Here is an 18,277-nt window from a genome sequence, read left to right on the forward strand (position 1 = left end):
CAGGCATTGAGGTTTTGACCTTATCTTCCCACATGAAAATGACAGAAGTTCCCATATGTTACAGCACACCAAAATCAGTCTCTGATATTTTAGAAAATAGAAGTAAAGAGGCTTAAGCTTTGGTCAGCAGATAATTTTTTTAAAAGAATCTCATAATTATGATCATATGAGAAGTCCTCTTGTGGCCAATCACACCTGTGAATGTAAGTTTTCTATTTCCCAGCATTCTACAATGTAATTTATCTTCTAAATGTCACATTTAGAGACACTTGGAAATAAGGCCAACTCCGGAAGAAAAATACTGCATTCCCTCACTTATATGTGAAATCTAAAGAAGTTGGATACATAGAAGCAGAAAGCAGAATAGTGGGGTACCATAGGCAGGAGCTGTTGGCCAAGAGATCTGATATTGCAGTTATGTAGGATAAATCCATCTGGAGATCTAAAGTGTAGCCTGATGACTAGTTAACCCTACTGTGTAATGCAGATTAGCTAAGAGAAGATTTCAAGGTAACTGAGGAAATGGTCTTATGGATTTGCTTGACTAGTCATTTCACTATATATGTGTACATCCAAACATGTTGTAAACCTTAAATATACACAATTTTTATTTTATGTTAAAAAAAAAACTCATTCTTCACTTCTCCACCAGACCCCAGGAAAAAAGAAAAATCAGTAAATTGCATGAAACCATAATCTACCAATCCTACTCCACTAGAAAGCCAAATGAGATGGTGTTTTACAGATTCTGCATGGAAAATAAATGTGTAAAGAAATAGGGCAGTTGCTGCTATGTGTTTGAGAATCAGAACATGGAGAAAGGTGCTGCAGAAATATTTTTATCTTAAGAGGCCCTTAAGCAGAACATTGCTTCTCTGGGAGTGGTTCTCTACAGCCTAATAAACAATTATTTTTTAAACAATTACTCAAATAATCCAGGAGAAACTGGTTATTCATTTCTAGCATTTTTCAGTAGTAAAGAGTTCACCCAAGCAAATAACACATTTGTATTAAAAACAAGACCATGTATCTTGCCAAGTATGCTTTTCCTGATGGTAGCAGGCCTGGCCAGCAGTTTCTGATAGCAGGACATTTAATCAATGTTCTAACTTTAGTCAAAGATGTTTTCCAAGGAAGCCTGAGGACTTCAATAGAGTGACTAATTAGGGAAGAATTTCGGGGAAGGCAGACACTGTCAGGAGATCCGCAAAGAAGGTGTCAGTGCCCAAATGAAGACAGCTTGAATCTAAAGTTACTGTCTACTAACACACTTGAAATAATTGGAACCGGATGAAATAGTCAATGTTATAAAAGAAAAAGAAATGAAACTTGCAGCAGCCCTTCTTGAAAGCAGACTTCAAAGACTGACCCCAAACCAACCTGTGTTTTTAAATTCATCCTTCAGTGGTTCAGAGCTCATCTTCCTTAGCAAGAACATCAGCATGAAAACTGCCAAAGAAACTGTCAAACTCAGGCCCAAACAGGTCCAGAGAATGGCATTTGTTCCTTTCACTGAATTGGTCATACCTTTATTAAAAGAATGTCAGAGAGAGAATCAGCTGATATCATAATATCACATAAGTATGAATTATTTGTCATTCAATTTCCCCAATTCATCAGCATTGATTTTTTTTTCCTGGGTACTGGGAATTGAACTCAGAGGCACTCGACCACTGAGCCACATCCCCAGCCTTATTTTGTATTTATTTAGGGACAGGGTCTCACTGAGAAGCTTAGCACCTTGCTTTTGCTGAGGCTGGCTTTGAATACGAGATCTTCCTGCCTCAGCCTCCCAAGCCACTGGGATTACAGGCATGTGCCATAGCACCTAGCACCAGCATTGACTTTTAAATTCTAAATACCACTTAATTAAAAGAGTAGATGAAAATCTATGTTGCTGACTGTACTGAATAAAATTGAGTTCAGGTCTGAATAATCACTTTGTCTCCTTTCTCTTTTTGATTCAGAAAAATCTCACCATCTTCCCCATATTGTTTGTTCTCTGAAAAAAATAATCAATATAGAATACTTCAACGCATAGCTGCTGAAGCAGTCTTACTTACTTGTATTACAATAACGCTGACATGGTACAGGAGGGGTGGAACATCGAAGGTGACAAGGTTTGCAAACATGCAGCAAACTGTCAAAATATTCATTTTGGAAGCACTGCTGAGCCATCTGGAACCTGATCTCAGAGAGAAACCAGGGAACGACAAAACGAACAGCATGAAAGGACAAGTGAAATAGACTCAAGAATGTCCCAGCAAATGTAGAGACAGCAGCTAGAATATCAAGGGAAACAAAAACAAAACTCGACATCACTCCATTGGTCCTTCTGGGGGCCGTCAGCACTGTGGCTAAGGATTTGAATACCACCTTTAATTCACATTTCTAAGTTTGAGGCTGGGTGGGGTAAATGGAATGTAAATATCAGGGCAAACAGTATCTGAAACAGAAACTGCTTATTTTTAGAGGAAGTTTCCCTAGCAGGTGACAGTTGCAAGATGTAGTCAAGCCTGGGGCATCAAGCAGAAAGTTCAATAATCATCTCTGCATCATCTATTTATGAGCTGTACTATGGGATAAGCCCCAGGGAGAAACAAGACTAAATAGGTAACAACTTAAAATCTAACAGGGAAGATAGAAATATACTTAGATAACCACAGGTACAGTAATAACTGACAGAATGTGAGAGACGGAAGGACAAGTCAAAGTCAAACACTACCACCAGGTTCTGGATGTATGAACAATAATTGCACAGTGCTGACACAAATAGGGAAAGCAAGAGAGTTGAAGAGAAGGTAGGCTCAGAGTATTTTATTGTTACCATTACAAATAATCCACTAGGTATGTGGCTCACACCCATTAACCCAGCTACTTAGGAGGCTCAGGCTAGAGAATCACAAGTTTGAGGCCAGCCTTGACAACTCAGTGAGACCCTGTCTCAAAAATAAAGAGGGGTAGTACTTAGGGATGTAGCTCAGTGGTAGAGTGTTTACTTAGCATGTACAAGACCCTGGGTTCAATCCGCAGCACTGAAAAAATAAAATAAAAATAATAATCCATGTCCCATTGCTGAAATTTTAGAAAATACAAATAAGCAGATAGAAAAAACCATCCATGGTCCAAGCATCTAAATATTATCTTTGGCATATCCTAGGGTTGCAGACAGGCTGCTAATGTGTTCTATTTGACCAGTCCCTGATAGATATCCTTCTAGAGGCATTCTGCATAAATGGATGTATGGATGGACGGACGGATGGACAGACAGACAGACTTACTCTTTGCATTTTCCTTGAAACAAATTAAATCACTTGAGTTTGCTGAATGAGACACCCATGTAGAGGGGTCTTGTGATCCATCAGAAACACGGGACTCAATTAAAATTTGAGGAAACAAACTCCAAATTCAGTATAGTGATTCTGGGGTGATTGGAGAGAGGAGAATTCAAAAGAGGCTTCATTGTTAAGTATTGATTAAGTTTTATTTATTAAACTGAAGAGTAAATACATTGATATTTGTTTTTCCTCTTTTGATGCAGTTTTGTTATCCTTTACAGGTTTTTATGTTTTAAGAATGGTGCATAATACATGTTAAAATTATGGTAATGAAATAAAATGTGGACATTAAAAGCAACACATTTTTTAATGCAGGATTTGAGCCTAGAAAAAAATTTTGAACTAAGATACTGATCAAAACCCCAAATTCTAATCTCTCTCTGCTTCCTTGATGCCATGTCCTAAGCTGCTTTCCTCTGCCACATTCTTCTGCCATGAAGTTTTGTCTCTGCTCAGGCCCAGAGCAGTAGAATCAGCCATCTATGGAATGAGACCTCTGAAACTGTAAACCCAAAATAATTTTTCCTTCTCTATATTGTTCTTATTGGGTCTTTGATCACAGCGATGAAAAAGTTGACTAAAACACAAATTGGTGCTGAGAAACGGGGGTCATTGCTGTGACTAAGAGGACCATGGGGCTTTTGAGAATTTGTGGAGAAATTTTTGAAAAGTTAGAGATGCAAGTTGGAAAACTTTCTTTTAATTGTAAGCATAGCTTAATGGGTGATTCTGGTGGAAGTTCAAAAGACAGGAATGCAAATAGGACTGTGGACAGTAAAGACTGGGCTCCTGAGGTTTCAGAAGAGAAGGAAGACTCTACTGGAAATTGGACTAGAGGCCATTTGTGTTGGTTCTCACTAAGAAGCTGTCTACATTTTGCCTATGTCCTTAGACTTCCTGTGAGGCTCATTTTAAAGATGTTGGACTAATTAATCTGGTGGAGGAATTTTCAAGGAAGCACAGCCTTTTTAGGGGTGGCATGGGTATGGCTAGCAACTTTTAGCCAAGTTAACTGAGACAATCAGGAACAGAAAGAAAAACAGAGTCAAATAAGTTTTGCCATTTGACCAAAAAAATGCAAGTAAAACTGGGACTAAGGAAGGAGTGGTATTGAAGACACTGTAATCACTAAAGAGAGTTTCCCCAGAAATAATAGGAAAGTTGGCTTGCAGGCAACTCAAGAATTGGTAAGACCACACCCATCTCAGGCTCAAGAATGTAAAAGAAAAAATCCCTTTTGAGAAGGACTATGAGGGCCCCTGGCTTACATAAGGTTGGCTAGGAAATTTCACCCTGCTCAGCCACCCAGATACTCACAGGCTACTGCAACCAGAGTTCCTAGGGGCTTGGCTACTGTTCAAGATGGTGGCATAGACATGGGGCGCTGATTCTTCAGGAATGCAAAATTCTGGAGTTAAGAGTGTTATGGAGGCTTCCACTGAGATTTCAAAGGGGGGCCTGGGAGGCCAGGTAAAGTACAACAGTGTCAGAGTCCCTGCAGACTGCCCCTGAGAGAGCAATACATGAAGAAGTGAGAAGGAAGCCAAAGCTGCAGTGGAGATCCCTGAGACTGAGAGATCCTGTGAAATGTCTGCAGAGGAAAGCTGCAGGAATCGAGCATAAATAATCCAAAAGAGAGAGACCATATGGGCTGCAACCAGCTAGATCATAAGCACAGAGCTACACAAACCCTTGGAGAGACCATCAGGAGGCCATGTGCCCCAAATGCTGGACATGGAGCTACAAGACTTGTTTGCTCAGCTGGTTTTCAGTCTTGCTTTGGTCACATTCCTTCTTTCTATGTCCCAAATTTTCCCTTTTGGAATGGAAATATGCCTATGTCTATTGAGTATATGTAACTTGCTTTTGGTTTTTACAGGGACCCACATTGAGTCTCAGAGGAGACTTTGAACTTGAACTTAACCCTAGAAGTGTTAAGACTATTAACACTAGGGGCTTGGCTACTGTTCAAGATGGTGGCATAATGTAAAATACTTTTAGTCCATTTGGAAATGGACTAAAAGTATTTTACATTATGAAATAGACATGAACTTTTGGGAGCTATGGGCAGAATGTTATGGTTTAGATGGAAGGTGCCCCTCAAAAGCTCATGTGAGAGATTGCAAGAAAGTTTACAGGTGAAATGATATTGTTAAGAGCCTAAACCTAATCAGTATATTAATCCACTTGAATGGATTAACTGGGTGACAGCTGTAGGCAAGTAGGGTGTGGTTGGAGGAGGTGGGTCATATCTTGGGATTTATATTTTGTACTTGTTGAGAAGAGTCTCTCTCCCTCTGGTTTTTTTTTTTTTTTTTTAAGTTGATTTTTTTTGTTTGTTTGTTGTTTTTCACGTGGCCGGAGATTGAAGCCAGTGCCTCATGCATGCTAGGCAAGAGCTCTATCACTGAGCCACAATCCTGGCCCCTCTCCCTCTGCTTTTTAATGGCCATGTTCTGACCTGTTTTACTCCATCATATACTTCCACCATGAGGTTCTCCCTCACCTCAAGCCCTGAGGGATGGAGCCGAATGTGCATGGACTGAGACACCTCTGAAACCATGAGCTCCAAAATAAACTTTTCCTCCTCTAAAATTGTTCTTGTCAGACATTTTTCTTTGTTTTACCAGGGATTGAACCTAGGGTACTTAACCTCTGAGCTACATCCCCTGCCCTTCTTCTTCTTTTTTTTTTTTTTAGACACAGTCTCACTAAGTTTCTTAAAGCCTCAATAAATTGCTGAGGCTGGCTTTGAACTTGCAATCCTCCTGCCTCAGCCTCCCGAGCTGCTGGGATTACAGGCGTGCACCACTGCACCCAGCTTTATCAGGTCTTTTAGTCTCTGGCAGGAGACAGCAAAACTGGGATGGAAAAAGACTTCTTTCCTTTGAAAAATCTTTGGTACTGTTCAAATAATTATTTTTCAGTAATAATAATTATTTTAAAATAAGAGGTTTTTTAAATGGTAGGGGGGCTTAGAGGAGGAAGAAAGCTGGGTGAGAGGCAGGTTTCCCTTGATACACTCCCTCGGCCTTAAGAGCGGCAGATACCTGCAGAAGCCATTCTTAATCACCTGTAGGCAACTTGGAGAAGCCTAGGATGGCTCCATCCTCAAAGAGAGGGTGGCAGGCCCCTCATAGCAAGTCACCCAGCCCAGCCTTCAGGGGGATCCCAGGGACCAGAGCCTTGGGGCCACATCTGGCCTCATCTCTGCTCCCCACAGCATATTGTCTTTCCTGGTGAGTAATTTAAAGTGCAGGCCTCAGAGCAGTTGGTCCAGAGGAAATTTCAAAGTCTGCTGGGGCTCCTCAGGGATGCTCTGCTTACTCCCTTTGGTTTGTGTCCTACAAGGGCTCCTGTGGGAAGCTCCGTCCCCATTGTGGTGATGTGAAGAAGGGGTGGAATGGTGAAGAAGTGGGGCCTGCTGGGAGGTCCTTGAGTCAAGGAGGCCTGGAAGGGATTGGGTAGTTCTGCCTTCAGACCCTGAGCAGATGCCAGCCCTATGCTCTTAGACCTCCGGAACTGTGAGCTACATGGATGTGTTGTCTTTATGAATTATACATCCTTGGGTGTTTTGTTACAGCAATAAACTAGACAAATGCACTCAGGTTTGTTGGTTAGCTCCATCATTGATTCTGTGGGGAAACCCTGCAATCCTTCCAACAAGGAGGCGCACCCCCCAAAAGGAGGAACCCCACCCCTAGAGGAGGCCAAACTGAACCAGGTGGCATGACAACAGTCTCACTTTGCCGTGATGCACAGCAGGACTGGATTCTCCAGAACTGACTGCAGCTCTCCAGAGGTGAAAGGCCTTTGGGCAAGTTTGGATGCATCTACTCAAACCACCTGTGAACTCACCATTCCAAATAACTTAATTGGCTGCATAATTGGGCACCAATGCACCAACATCAATGAGATCCACCAGATGTCCGGGGCCCAGATCAAAATTGCCAATGCAGTAGAAGGCTCTTCTGGAAGGCAGGTTACTGTCACTGGCTCTGCTGCCAGAAATAATCTGGCCCAGTATCTAATCAATGGCCAGGCTTTCCTCTGAGAAGGGCATGGGGTGCAGCTAGAAGAGTGTAGGACTTATAACCCCTCTCTGCTGTTTTCCCCTGATCCAACTGTGTAATTTCTGGTCAGTGATTCCAGGTTTTAAATAATTTGTAAGTGTTCAGTTTCTACACTTTATCATCTGCTAAGAATTTAAAAATCACATTCTCTGTTCAGCTGTAAATGCTGGAATCTATATTTAGTTTTATAAGCTTTTCCCTGTTTTTACTTTTGTAAAGTTTTTTGGCTCATGGATTTTATTTCTGTTTGTCAATAAGAAATCTAAGAGTGGAATGTTAATAAATTTCAGTTTAGTTCTGTAATGTCAAGAATTTAAGATTAAAAAGGATTTGTTAAAAAAAAGGCAAGGGGCTGAGGTTGTGGCTCAGTGATAGAGCGCTCGCCTCGCACGTGCAAGACCCTGGATTCAATCCTCAGCAACTCATAAAAATAAATAAGTGAAATAAAGGTATTGTGTCCAACTAAAACTAAAAAGTATTTTTTAAAAAGGCAAAAGCTGTAGAAACCAAAAGTTCACAGTTCAGCTCACCTTGAAGAAGATGATATTATGGTAAATTTCTCTTACATGCTCAACTTCCTGCATGTAAAATGGCTGAAGATTTGGGCAGAGGAAGTGACAAAATACGAACAGGAATTAAGGATAACTCAAAGTGAATTTCATCATCAAGCAGAAATTACCAGACTTTTGCTAGAGGGAATCAGCAGTACACATGTCCATCCCCTCCACTGTCTGACTCTATAGAGGCCCAGATGATCTACTATGCTCAGTGTTACCAGTAGATGTTAGACCTCCAGCAACGACTGGGAACGTTTCCATCCAGTTATCTTGCTAACAACAATCAGACTTCTGGGGCACCTATGCCATCTTCTTTAGCAAATGCAGTTGATTCTTCTGCTATGGCTTCAACAACTGGCCTAGTAATCACCTCTCCCTCCAACCTCAATGGCCTTAAGGAGAGAAGTGGCAGCAGGAAGCCCAGAGTCCTCTATGATTATGATGAATTATCAATTCTGGCAGATGAAGTGATCACTGTGTTCAGTGTCGTTGGAGGCTCACACCCAGAGGGGGGACCCCATCTCTAGAGAAGGAGGGTCATCCCCATCCCCTGAGAGGGGGCACCCCATCCCTAGGAGAGGGGAATCCCATCCATAGAGAAGGGACATCCCTCAAGAGGGGGACTCCATCCCTAGAGGAGGGGGACACCATCCCTACAGGATGGAAACCTGGGGCACGCCCTGAGAGAGGGACTCCATCCCTACAAGAGGGGGACCCTATCTGTAGAAGAGGGGCACCCCTCAAGAACAGGACTGCATCCCTAGGGGATGGAAACCTGGGGAATACCTCAAGATGGGGACCCCATCCCTAAGGGAGGGGCACCCCAACTTCTAAAGGAGGGGCACTCCCTGAGAGGGTACCCTATCCCAAAAGGAGTAGGGCCACCCCCATCCCCTAGCAGGGGCACACCCACCAAGAGGGGGTACCCCATCCCTACAGGAGGAGGGGTGCCCCCATCCCCTAGAGGAGGGGCACCTGCTGAGAGGGGGACCCCATCGCTAGAGGATGGGGACCTGGAGTATCCCTCAAGAGGGGGAGACCATCCCTAAAGAATGGCACCCCAACTTCTAAAGGAGGGGCACTCCCTGAGAGGGTACCCCATCCCTAGAGGTTTAGGGGCACCCCCATCCCTAGAGGAGAGGCAACTCCTGAGAGGAGGACCCCATCCCTAGAGGGTGGGGACCTGGGGTACCCCTTGAGAAGGGGACCCCATCCTTAAAGGAGGGGCACCCCAACTTCTAGCAAAGGTGCACCCCCAAGAGAGGGACCCCATTTCTAGAGGAGGAGGGCGCCTGCCCTCATCCTTGCCCTTTCTAGCATAAGTTAGACTTAGTTTGGGTTGCTAGTCCAAAAGTAAAAATGAAGTCCGTAGCCATATCAACCATGTTAACTGATGTCTCCATGAAGCCTGAGATGTCAACCGTGGGCAGGCCTGGGTAAGCCAGGCCTCCTATTGGTCCTCAAGGTGGAATAATTCTGATCATCCCCCAGGACAGGCGAAAGTATGGAGAAGCAAAGCGTTGGAGATGGCACACCAAGGACCCTTTCCTTAAGAAATGATGTAAAAACTGGAGTAAAAAAAAAAAAAAAAGGAATTTACTGGCTTTATCCCTTTCAGTCCAATGGTAGAATCAGATTTAGGGGATCCAGTTAATCCATCTGGTTTCTCTCATTTGGCTCAGCAATATCATCTCAGGGTCTTGGCTCCATTTTCATGAGCACAAGAAAGCTGCAGCACCCCCAGACCTCACATACTACTTCTTTCATCTAAACTCTCTCAGAATTAATCTCATCTGTCCCATGGTTTTAAACATGTTAACTCCAAAGCCTGTGTATCCAACCCCAACCTGACCCCTGAAATCCAGACCCATGTATCAGCTGTCTGCTTGAAATCTCCATATCAAAGTTTACTATGTTAAAGGACAGTTGGATTCTCCAAAAGGAGGATGAATTTATCAAACCTATGTGAATACCAAATTCCTTTTCCCCATGGGTCCCCTATGAACATTTAGGAACCTAAGTTTTGTGGAACATGACTTGGGAAAAATTAATTATCTCCATGATTCTCTCTAGTTCTCAAAGATTGTGATTTGGGGACTAAGCCAGATAATAATAAAACAGAAACAGCAAGATATTCATGTGAAGATTTTTTATTCTCAAGTATCATGAGAGAGGGCGTTGATGTCACCACATCCCCATAAGTGTGCTGAGCCTGACCTTGCCTAACATGAAAAGAACAGAGAACCCAGACTCAGAAAAACAGTTCGGAGCTTCACCCCTCACTCACAGCTCCAACAAAGCAAAGCAGCTAGGCCTGAAACTTCTGAAGCCATTAGTTGTCCCACCTAAATACCAATCAGAGGAGACTCTGCAAAGAATGGTGATGTTGGGTTGGCACTCACCGAGCATTGCAATGAGAACACGCAAAACAGGGTAAACTATGGGCGTATTCAAAGCAGCTGAGGCAAGAGGTGAGGAAGATTAGGTGTTTGGAAACAGTGATAATCCTGGGCCATGAAGATCTCCAATGGGAGATGTTGTCAGGCCGGAGTTGAACAGACATTTGCTAGGCAGATATACTCCCAGAGGTACTGTCTCTATAAGTGGCAGCCAGGTTTCTGGAAGCATCTTTTGTGAATCAGGCACACATGTCTGAGACCACCCCACACCCCTTTCATAAGTCTTTATTTATTGTTACTATTTGGGTTAGTGCTTGCTTGATAAAAGTGATTCCTTTTGGATTCTGACGACCTGCACAGTAGCTTACTCTAGAAGGAAAATTTCATCCAACTAAAAGATTCTTTTTCCAAAATTACCAATCTACAGGCAAGTTTTCAGACGAGAACACCTCTACCTTTAACCTCAATCTAAAAGTTCACAATTTCTTCTCAAGACCTTAGTAGAATTTTCACTTGGAATGGGACAGCCAGACCTGAAATCCATCAGGGTTCTCTAGAGGAGCAACAGAATGAATATAGGGTGCTCCTGAACTTATAATGGGGTTTTGTCCTGTGAAACCCACCAAGAGTTGAAGATCTCATAATACACATAAGCCACCACACATCCCAGCTGGGTGACAGCCCCACTGCAGTGGTGGCTGTTTTCCCTCCTGATTGAGTGACTAACTGGGGCTGCATGAGAGAGACCAAAATTCAAAGTATGGTATCAGTTTCCACCATTATAAGATTGAAAAATCCTAAGTCCAACCATCATAAGTGGGGTTCTGTCTTTATCCGTATGTAGAGAAAGAGATTAGAAGCAACTGAATCCAGTGATTATAAAGGCTGAGAAGTTTCAAGATTTGTAGCCAGCAAGCTGGAGTCCCCAGAGAGTCGATGGGTAAGTTCTAGCCCCAGAATCCTGACTTGAGACCCAAGAAGAGCTGATGTTTCAGATTGAGGCTGAAAGACCAAAGTCTCAGCTCAGGCAGGTGGGAGGAGCCCTTTATTGCCTTCAACTGATTGGCCAAGGTCTATCACATTAGGCAGAACAGTCTGCTCTCTTCCAACTCCTAAAGCAAATGTTAATCTCATCCAAAAATGTCCTCAAAGACACACACAGAACCAAGTTTGACCTAGTATCTGAGTCACTCCATGGCTCAGTCAAGTAGATACATAAATTAAAGCACCACAAAGCCCTTGACCACACATCCACCCCTGCCTTCCCTTGATGTCTTTGAATAAATAACCTCTGTGCTGTATCAACTTGGTTCCTCTGGAAACTGCGTGTCTCAGAATCTCCATCCCTGTATGGTTTCAGGGTGGGCAGAAAGGATATTGTTCAAAGTTACTGACTTAAACGGTAATCACTTCTTTAAAAACACCTTCTCAGCAGCATCTAGACTGGATCCCTCAGGTCATAACAGCTGTCCCCAGTAACATGCTTTTCCTCTCCCCCTGAGCCCAAGGCAGGACTGTGCTTCCCATGAAGTTACAGGTGGATGTGCACTTGCTTTTGATCAAGGAAATTCAAACAGAAGAGACACATGTCACCTGAAGGCAGAAGCTTGTAGAGCCACGGTCTCTTTGCCTTGGTCTCGGTGACTGTGAATGCTCCACGTGGGGACATCTCTGTGGGCCTGGATTCCAATGGGAGGGTGATGTGGACATGGCCTCAGCTGATGCCTTTATGGGCTGAATGTCCGTGCTCCCCAAAAGTCATATGTGGAAGCCCTAATTCCTAGTATAATGGTGTTGGAGGAGGGCTTTTGGGAGGTGATTAAGTTTAGGTGAAATCATGAGGGGGTTGCCTTCATGGAGCGATTAGTGACCTTATAAGAAGAATAATCTCTTTCTCTCTTCCCCCTCTCTCTCCCCCTCTCTCTCAACCCTTCTCTCTAAACATGAACCAAGGACAGGCCATGTGATCACACAGACAGAAGGTGGCTACGTATAAGGCAGGAAGCAGGTCCTTGCCTCACAACAGGTCAACTAGCACCTTGATCTTGGACTTCCCAATCTCTAGAAGTAAGAGAAATAAATCTATAACTTAAACTACCTAGTCTATGGTATTAAGTTGTGGCAGCCCAAGCCAACTAGGACACCTGTTGCATGAATAAAAAATAAATAAACCCCTGATTCGAGTGATGTTTGTTACTGCAACAGAACCTCAACTATACTGACTAATAAGAGTCCAAAGCCATTGATTTAGCTGCCATGCAACACTACCTGTTTACTTTCACTAGAAACTTCTTTATGATAACTAAATATCACCAGGCAAAACTTTCCAGTGTATTGCAATCCAAAACAAAAGAGGCCTCCAAAGAACCCAAAACAAGAACACAAAAGAACAGCAAACACCAAAACAGAACCCTTAGCACTTTGGTGTACCCATGAACTGCAGATGGCTTACTTTCTTCTTCACTTTGAAACAGAGCCTGAAGGAAGTGAGCCTCATGTTTAGAGGAGCAGCTCAGGGCTGGGATCTAAGCAGGCAGGCAGCTAGGCATCCCCACCTGCCAGGGGAGAGCAGTGTGCAGAGTTGTTCCTCCTCCTCCTCTCCCTCCTCCCACCATCTCCGCACATCTCCAGAAGCCTCGTTTGCTTGAGGACATGAAAAGGCTAATTTGATTTGGGGCCAATTCTCCAGGCTCTGCTGGCTTCCCTGAAGATTCCCTTTGAAGACCAGCTCCTCTGAACTCTTCATCTTGGCCCCATTACAAGAGCCACATTCTGTCAGCTCTTTTAGAATTTTTCAAAGTGACTTCACTTTGATTTCCAGGGTGTCCCAGTTGTTCACAATTGTGAGGTGCACTGTGTCAGGGGAATCTGATTTCTTTTCTTTTCTTTCTTTTCTTTTCTTCCTTCCTTCCTTCCTTCCTTCCTTCCTTCCTTCCTTCCTTCCTTCCTTTCTTTCTTTCTTTCATCACTGACTTCTCCCTGTGACCCTCCTTGTCTCCACTTTAAACACCAACAATGACAAGGCACAGAGATGGCCAAGCAGCATCTGCATCATTAGATGACTTGAGAGATGGAGAAAAATCCTCTGACCAATAAATATTGAGCGTGTGCCTGCCATAACCCTGACACTGAGCCAGGAGACTTGGTACAACTGTGACCTCTTTTGGACATGGTCCCTGATGTATTGGACTTTACAGTCTGGTAGGGGAAGCATAAATAAATAAATAAATAAATAAAGTGCTATCCAAAGAACATACAATTGTGAAAATGCCATTCGGGAATGGAATTGAAACTGGACCGAAAGGAGGGTGGAGGGGAAGAAACTCCAGCATTAGTTGGGGTCCCAAAAGAAGCAGTTGCCAAGATGGAGTCTATTACTGGGGACACCTAGGGAAAATAAAGGGGAAAAGCCATAGAAGGGAGATGAGGTTCCTGAGCTCAACATGAGTGAGGGAGAAAGGGAAAGAAGGAATCGGGTAGGAAGACCCTCAGACCAGGGGCTAGGGCCTGGCCCAGTGGTAAAGCCCTTGCCTAGCATGCTTGGTGCTCCAGGTTCCATCCCCAGCACAACGAAAAAAAGGGGCTCAGATTGCAGCACCATCCAAAAGGGTTTGGCCAGTCTAATGCGGAGGTCTTTTGGGAGGTGGGTGGGGTACCAGAGATTGAACCCAAAGGTGCTTAACCCCTAGAGCCTTATCCCCAGCCCTTTTTATATTTTATTAAGAGACAATATCTCGCTAAGTTGCTGAGGCTGGCTTTGAACTTGCAATCCTCCTGCCCTAGCCTCCTGAGCCGCTGGGATTGCAGGCATGCGCCCCTGCGCCCAGCTAATGGGGAGTTCTTTTTTTTTTTTTTAAAGAGAGAGAGAGAGAGAGAATTTTAATATTTATTTTTTTAGTTTTCGGCGGACACAACATCTTTGTTTGTATGTGGTGCTGAGGATCGAACCCGGGCCACACGCATGCCAGGCGAGCACGCTACTGCTTGAGCCACATCCTCAGCCCCTAATGGGGAGTTCTTGAGGCAGAGTTGCCCTTCAGAGAATCCTTTGTCCTGCAGAATGACCTTCGCAGAGCCCAGCCTGGCTGGGAGCAGCCACAGGAACCTTAGTCCCCATGAGAAAGCAGCAGTAGGTGGCATCAGCTGGGGAAGTCTGTAGCTTTTGTCCCCTGCAGCACATCTCAGAGACCAAAGGTGTCTTTGACCACCATAGCCGACACCTTGTGCCTCTCCATGCAAGTGCAAGAAGCGGCCTCCATTGTTCTGTGATCCTTCCTCCCTGGGGGAAACTCAAAGAGGGAAATTAGTGATTCCCACCATAACCTCTGTCACTGCGCTGGTCTTGGGGCTGCACAGGAAGAACACCCTCTCTTCCTCCGCCATCCAACCAAGTTCTCCTTACCTTCAGCTCTCCCTGAATGGGAGAACCAAAGATCTAAGCAGATGGTACCCTTCTCAGGCCAGGGTCACCCCACGAGTTCATTCAGTACAGGGAGGGCCAGGAAGCCCCCTGCTATGGCTTGGATATGGCTTGAGGATGTACTCAAAGTTCTGTGCTCTGAGGCGTGGTCTCCAGTGTAGTAGTGTTGAGATGACAGGACCTTTAAGAGATGGGGCTTAGTTGAAGGGGGTTAGGTCATAGGGGACACCACCCCCAGAAGGGATTAATCCTGGTTGTACATAATAGATTATTTCTCATAATAATGGGTTGTCATAGAGCAAGTTCAGCTCTTTCTTGCTTCCTGTCTCACATGTGATGTCTTCCACGTGCTCCTACCAGTGTGATGCCACCCGCCATGAGACTCTCACCAAAGAAGAGCAGATCTCAGTGCCATATTCTCAAACCTCCAGAACTATGAGCTGAACAAACCTCCTTACTTTGTAAGTCACCCAGCCTCAGGTACTTTATTATAGCCACCCAACACAGATTGATACACTCCCAAGTGGATCACCTAGTTGAACAGATACTCCTCTCTGACCCTATTGTGTATAAGTAGTCTTCTCTCCTACTGATCCAGACCAGTTATGTCGCTTAGCCTGGTGATGCCCATGTCTCCTACTGAACACTAGGCACAGGGGTCCAAAATGTACTGGCACAGCTTGTGGTTCAACAGGACCTCTGCCATGGTGTAAGTCAAGAGTGCAACCCTCTGGGGACCAGGAACGACAACTCTGTAGAGCCTAGAGGTATAGAGATGGGAGGCAGAAGATCTCCCTGTAGATCATGATGAAGATGGTCTGTGGGGTGGATCAGTTATATGGATCGGCAGACCATTCTACCTCTAGAGAGTGGTGCCAACTGAGACTGTCCCAGGAAAGGCCAAGCCATGACCAGCCCAACCCAGAGAAGTATCAAGCTGCATGAGGATGAACCATTTACCCCAGTTGGAACCATTACCTCTGGTCCCACCACAGCAGGTGCAAGCAGTATATGTTCTTGACTGCACAAGTACAACTTAAGCAATAAAAGTGATCTTAATTCTAATCGGTAGGGGTGGTGGTGGGTTTTTATTGGTGCTAGGGATGGAACTCAAGACCTCACACATGCCAGGCATGCACTTCACCACCAAGCCACACCCCCATCCTAATTAGAAGAGTTTAAATGCACGTTTTCCACTGGTTTTTTAAAGTGTAAAACACTTCAAACAGTAGGGCTTGTATTAATAGAAGACAATTTGAGAAATCTTGGATTCATTTTAAATTCATCAAAATCTATCTACACTCCATGGTAATTAAAATGTAAACTTGTTTAATAACTGAGGATATGTGGAATAAAGGCTGCATGGGGTAGAAGTTAAGCTCATGGTCTTATCTTTTCTGTTGTTGTTGTTGTTGTTGTGGTACTAGGGACTGAAACCCAGGAGCATTAACCACTGAGATACATTGCCAATGCTTTTTATTTCTTATTTTGAGACATGGTCTAGCTAAGCTGCTGAGGATGGCTTTGAACTTGAGATCCTCCTGCCTCAGACTCCTGAGTTGCTGGGATTACAAGCATGCACCACCATGCCCAGCAAGATCATGTCTTGACAATATGAAAGTAGAAAGAGAAATATTAGAAACGAGGAAGTGGGGTGCCGGGAGGCGGGAGAGAAGAGCAAAGGATAGGTAGGGAGGAGGGGAATGATAAAAATATGTTAGATTCATGTGCAGGTATGTCACAATGAAATCCATTATTCTATATAATTAACATGCACTTTAAAAAAGATGATGGTCTTGAGAATCAGGCAGTCAGTCCTGGTTCAGTCCCACCTGTGCCGTTCATTAGCTGCATGACTTGAGCTGTTATGTGACCTATGATGGAGGCTAGTACCTACTGTATATGTTTGCTGTGAGGGCATCACAAGCAACCACTACAGAGCCTGGGACATAGGACATGACTCTATGTAGCTTGTCACACAAGTTGTAGGATAAGGATCTTTAAAATTTCAAGAGCTCCATATTCTACAATTTCTAACCACCTAGACAAATTTCAGGAAGTAATTTTGTACCATACCAACAAAGCCCACCTGCAAGTATTTGGTTATAGCATTAAACAATCTAATAACCTAGGCATATTGTGCCTCAGAAATGTTAACAGTATCAGTCAACATGCCATTGTTATTTATAAATAATAATAATAATTGATTATATATAAAAATCCTATGGCTTAGAAAGACAATGTAATTATTTAGCTGGTTGTTTACAACTCCCTTCAAGATGTCAAGTTCAAGAACTTTTACAGTACCCTTGAGGAAATTCTTTCCTAAGGTATAAATGACTCTGGAACATACACATTTGGGACGCGATGAACTGCTGAGCAAAGTGAGACTACATTTTCTCCAATCTCTGCAGTGAGAGGTTGAAAGGTTGATAGCTCCCCATGCTGCCTTGCTATGTGATCTCCCTCCCTCTTGTAGATACTCTTGGCATGTGATGTTATCCACCACGAGCAGCCAAAGGAACCCTCACCAGAGCCAGTGCCACACCATTTGGACTTTCAGCCTCCAAAACTGTGAGCTCAGTAAACCTCCTTTCTTTCTAAAGTACTCAGCCTCATGCATTTCATTTTATTATAGTATAAGGAAACAGACTAATACATACCACTATTTAATTCCAGAACATTTTCAACATCCCAAAAATAACCTGCATCCCTTTAAGCAGTCATGCCCCAATCCTCTCCCCTCTGGCCAGTGACAACCACTAATCCACTTTTGTCTTTGTGGATTTCATTATTCTGGACATTTCATGTAAACAAAAATCATATCATATGTGGCCTTTTGTGTCTGGCTTCTTTCACTTCAGCATGATGATCTCAAAGTTCATGAATGCTCTAGGATGTATCAGGGCTTCATTCCTTTCTATGTTCAAAAAAAGTACATGACAAGGATAAACCATATTCTATTTATCCTGGCCTCATGCAATGCCCAGCAAGTGCTCTATCACTGAGCCACATCCGCAGCCCATCACGAACAAATCATCATGTGGACATGTTTTCAGTTTTCGTAGGGAGTCACCTAATAGTACCATTTCCAGTGTGCATGGGAATTCTGTTTAAGTCTTGAGGAACTTTCATCATTTTATTATTTTACTATTTATTTATTTATTTATTTTGGTGCCCAAACCTGGGACTGAACATTATTTTATAATTTGCTATGGTTTTTATCTCAATCAAAAAAATCCCGTGTTTCCACAACCACCCAGCTTTCAAGGACAGATATCAATGTTTCCTAAAACGAATTTAAAGGAACAGCTAGTGTAAAAGATGTTCCATGAGTGAACGATTTCAAAAACCAGGTATGTAGCTCAGTGGCAGAGTGCTGGCCTAGCATACCCAAGACCCTGGGTTCAGTTCCATCACCGAAAGAAAGATTTGCATGAAAAGGAGTTTGAGGAAACTATGCATGACACAAATTGCGTGTCTGTGTATT

At 43.6% G+C, this 18,277-nt stretch overlaps 1 protein-coding gene across 3 annotated transcripts in view; it reads right to left on the reverse strand.

The window, feature by feature from the left end:
* Positions 1–18,277, reverse strand: part of Tnfrsf17 (TNF receptor superfamily member 17) — a 31,354-nt gene that overhangs the window by 856 nt on the left and 12,221 nt on the right. For 2 of the 3 annotated variants that reach the window (XM_046440691.2, XM_046440681.2), the window contains exons 3-4: positions 2,064–2,185; positions 1,381–1,527 (exon numbers count right to left, since the gene is read on the reverse strand). In XM_046440691.2, the coding sequence (XP_046296647.1) occupies positions 1,381–1,527; positions 2,064–2,178 (262 nt within the window). In that variant the 5' untranslated portion in view covers positions 2,179–2,185. Of the gene's footprint in view, positions 1–1,380; positions 1,528–2,063; positions 2,353–18,277 lie in introns of those variants that run through there. The other variant, XM_046440673.2, reaches the window with a different exon arrangement.

This window comes from Marmota monax, unplaced genomic scaffold, assembly GCF_021218885.2.
Source record: "Marmota monax isolate L192 unplaced genomic scaffold, Marmota_monax_Labrador192_F-V1.1 WCK01_AAM20220418_F8-fsc00035, whole genome shotgun sequence".
NCBI classification, from domain to species: Eukaryota; Metazoa; Chordata; class Mammalia; order Rodentia; family Sciuridae; genus Marmota; species Marmota monax.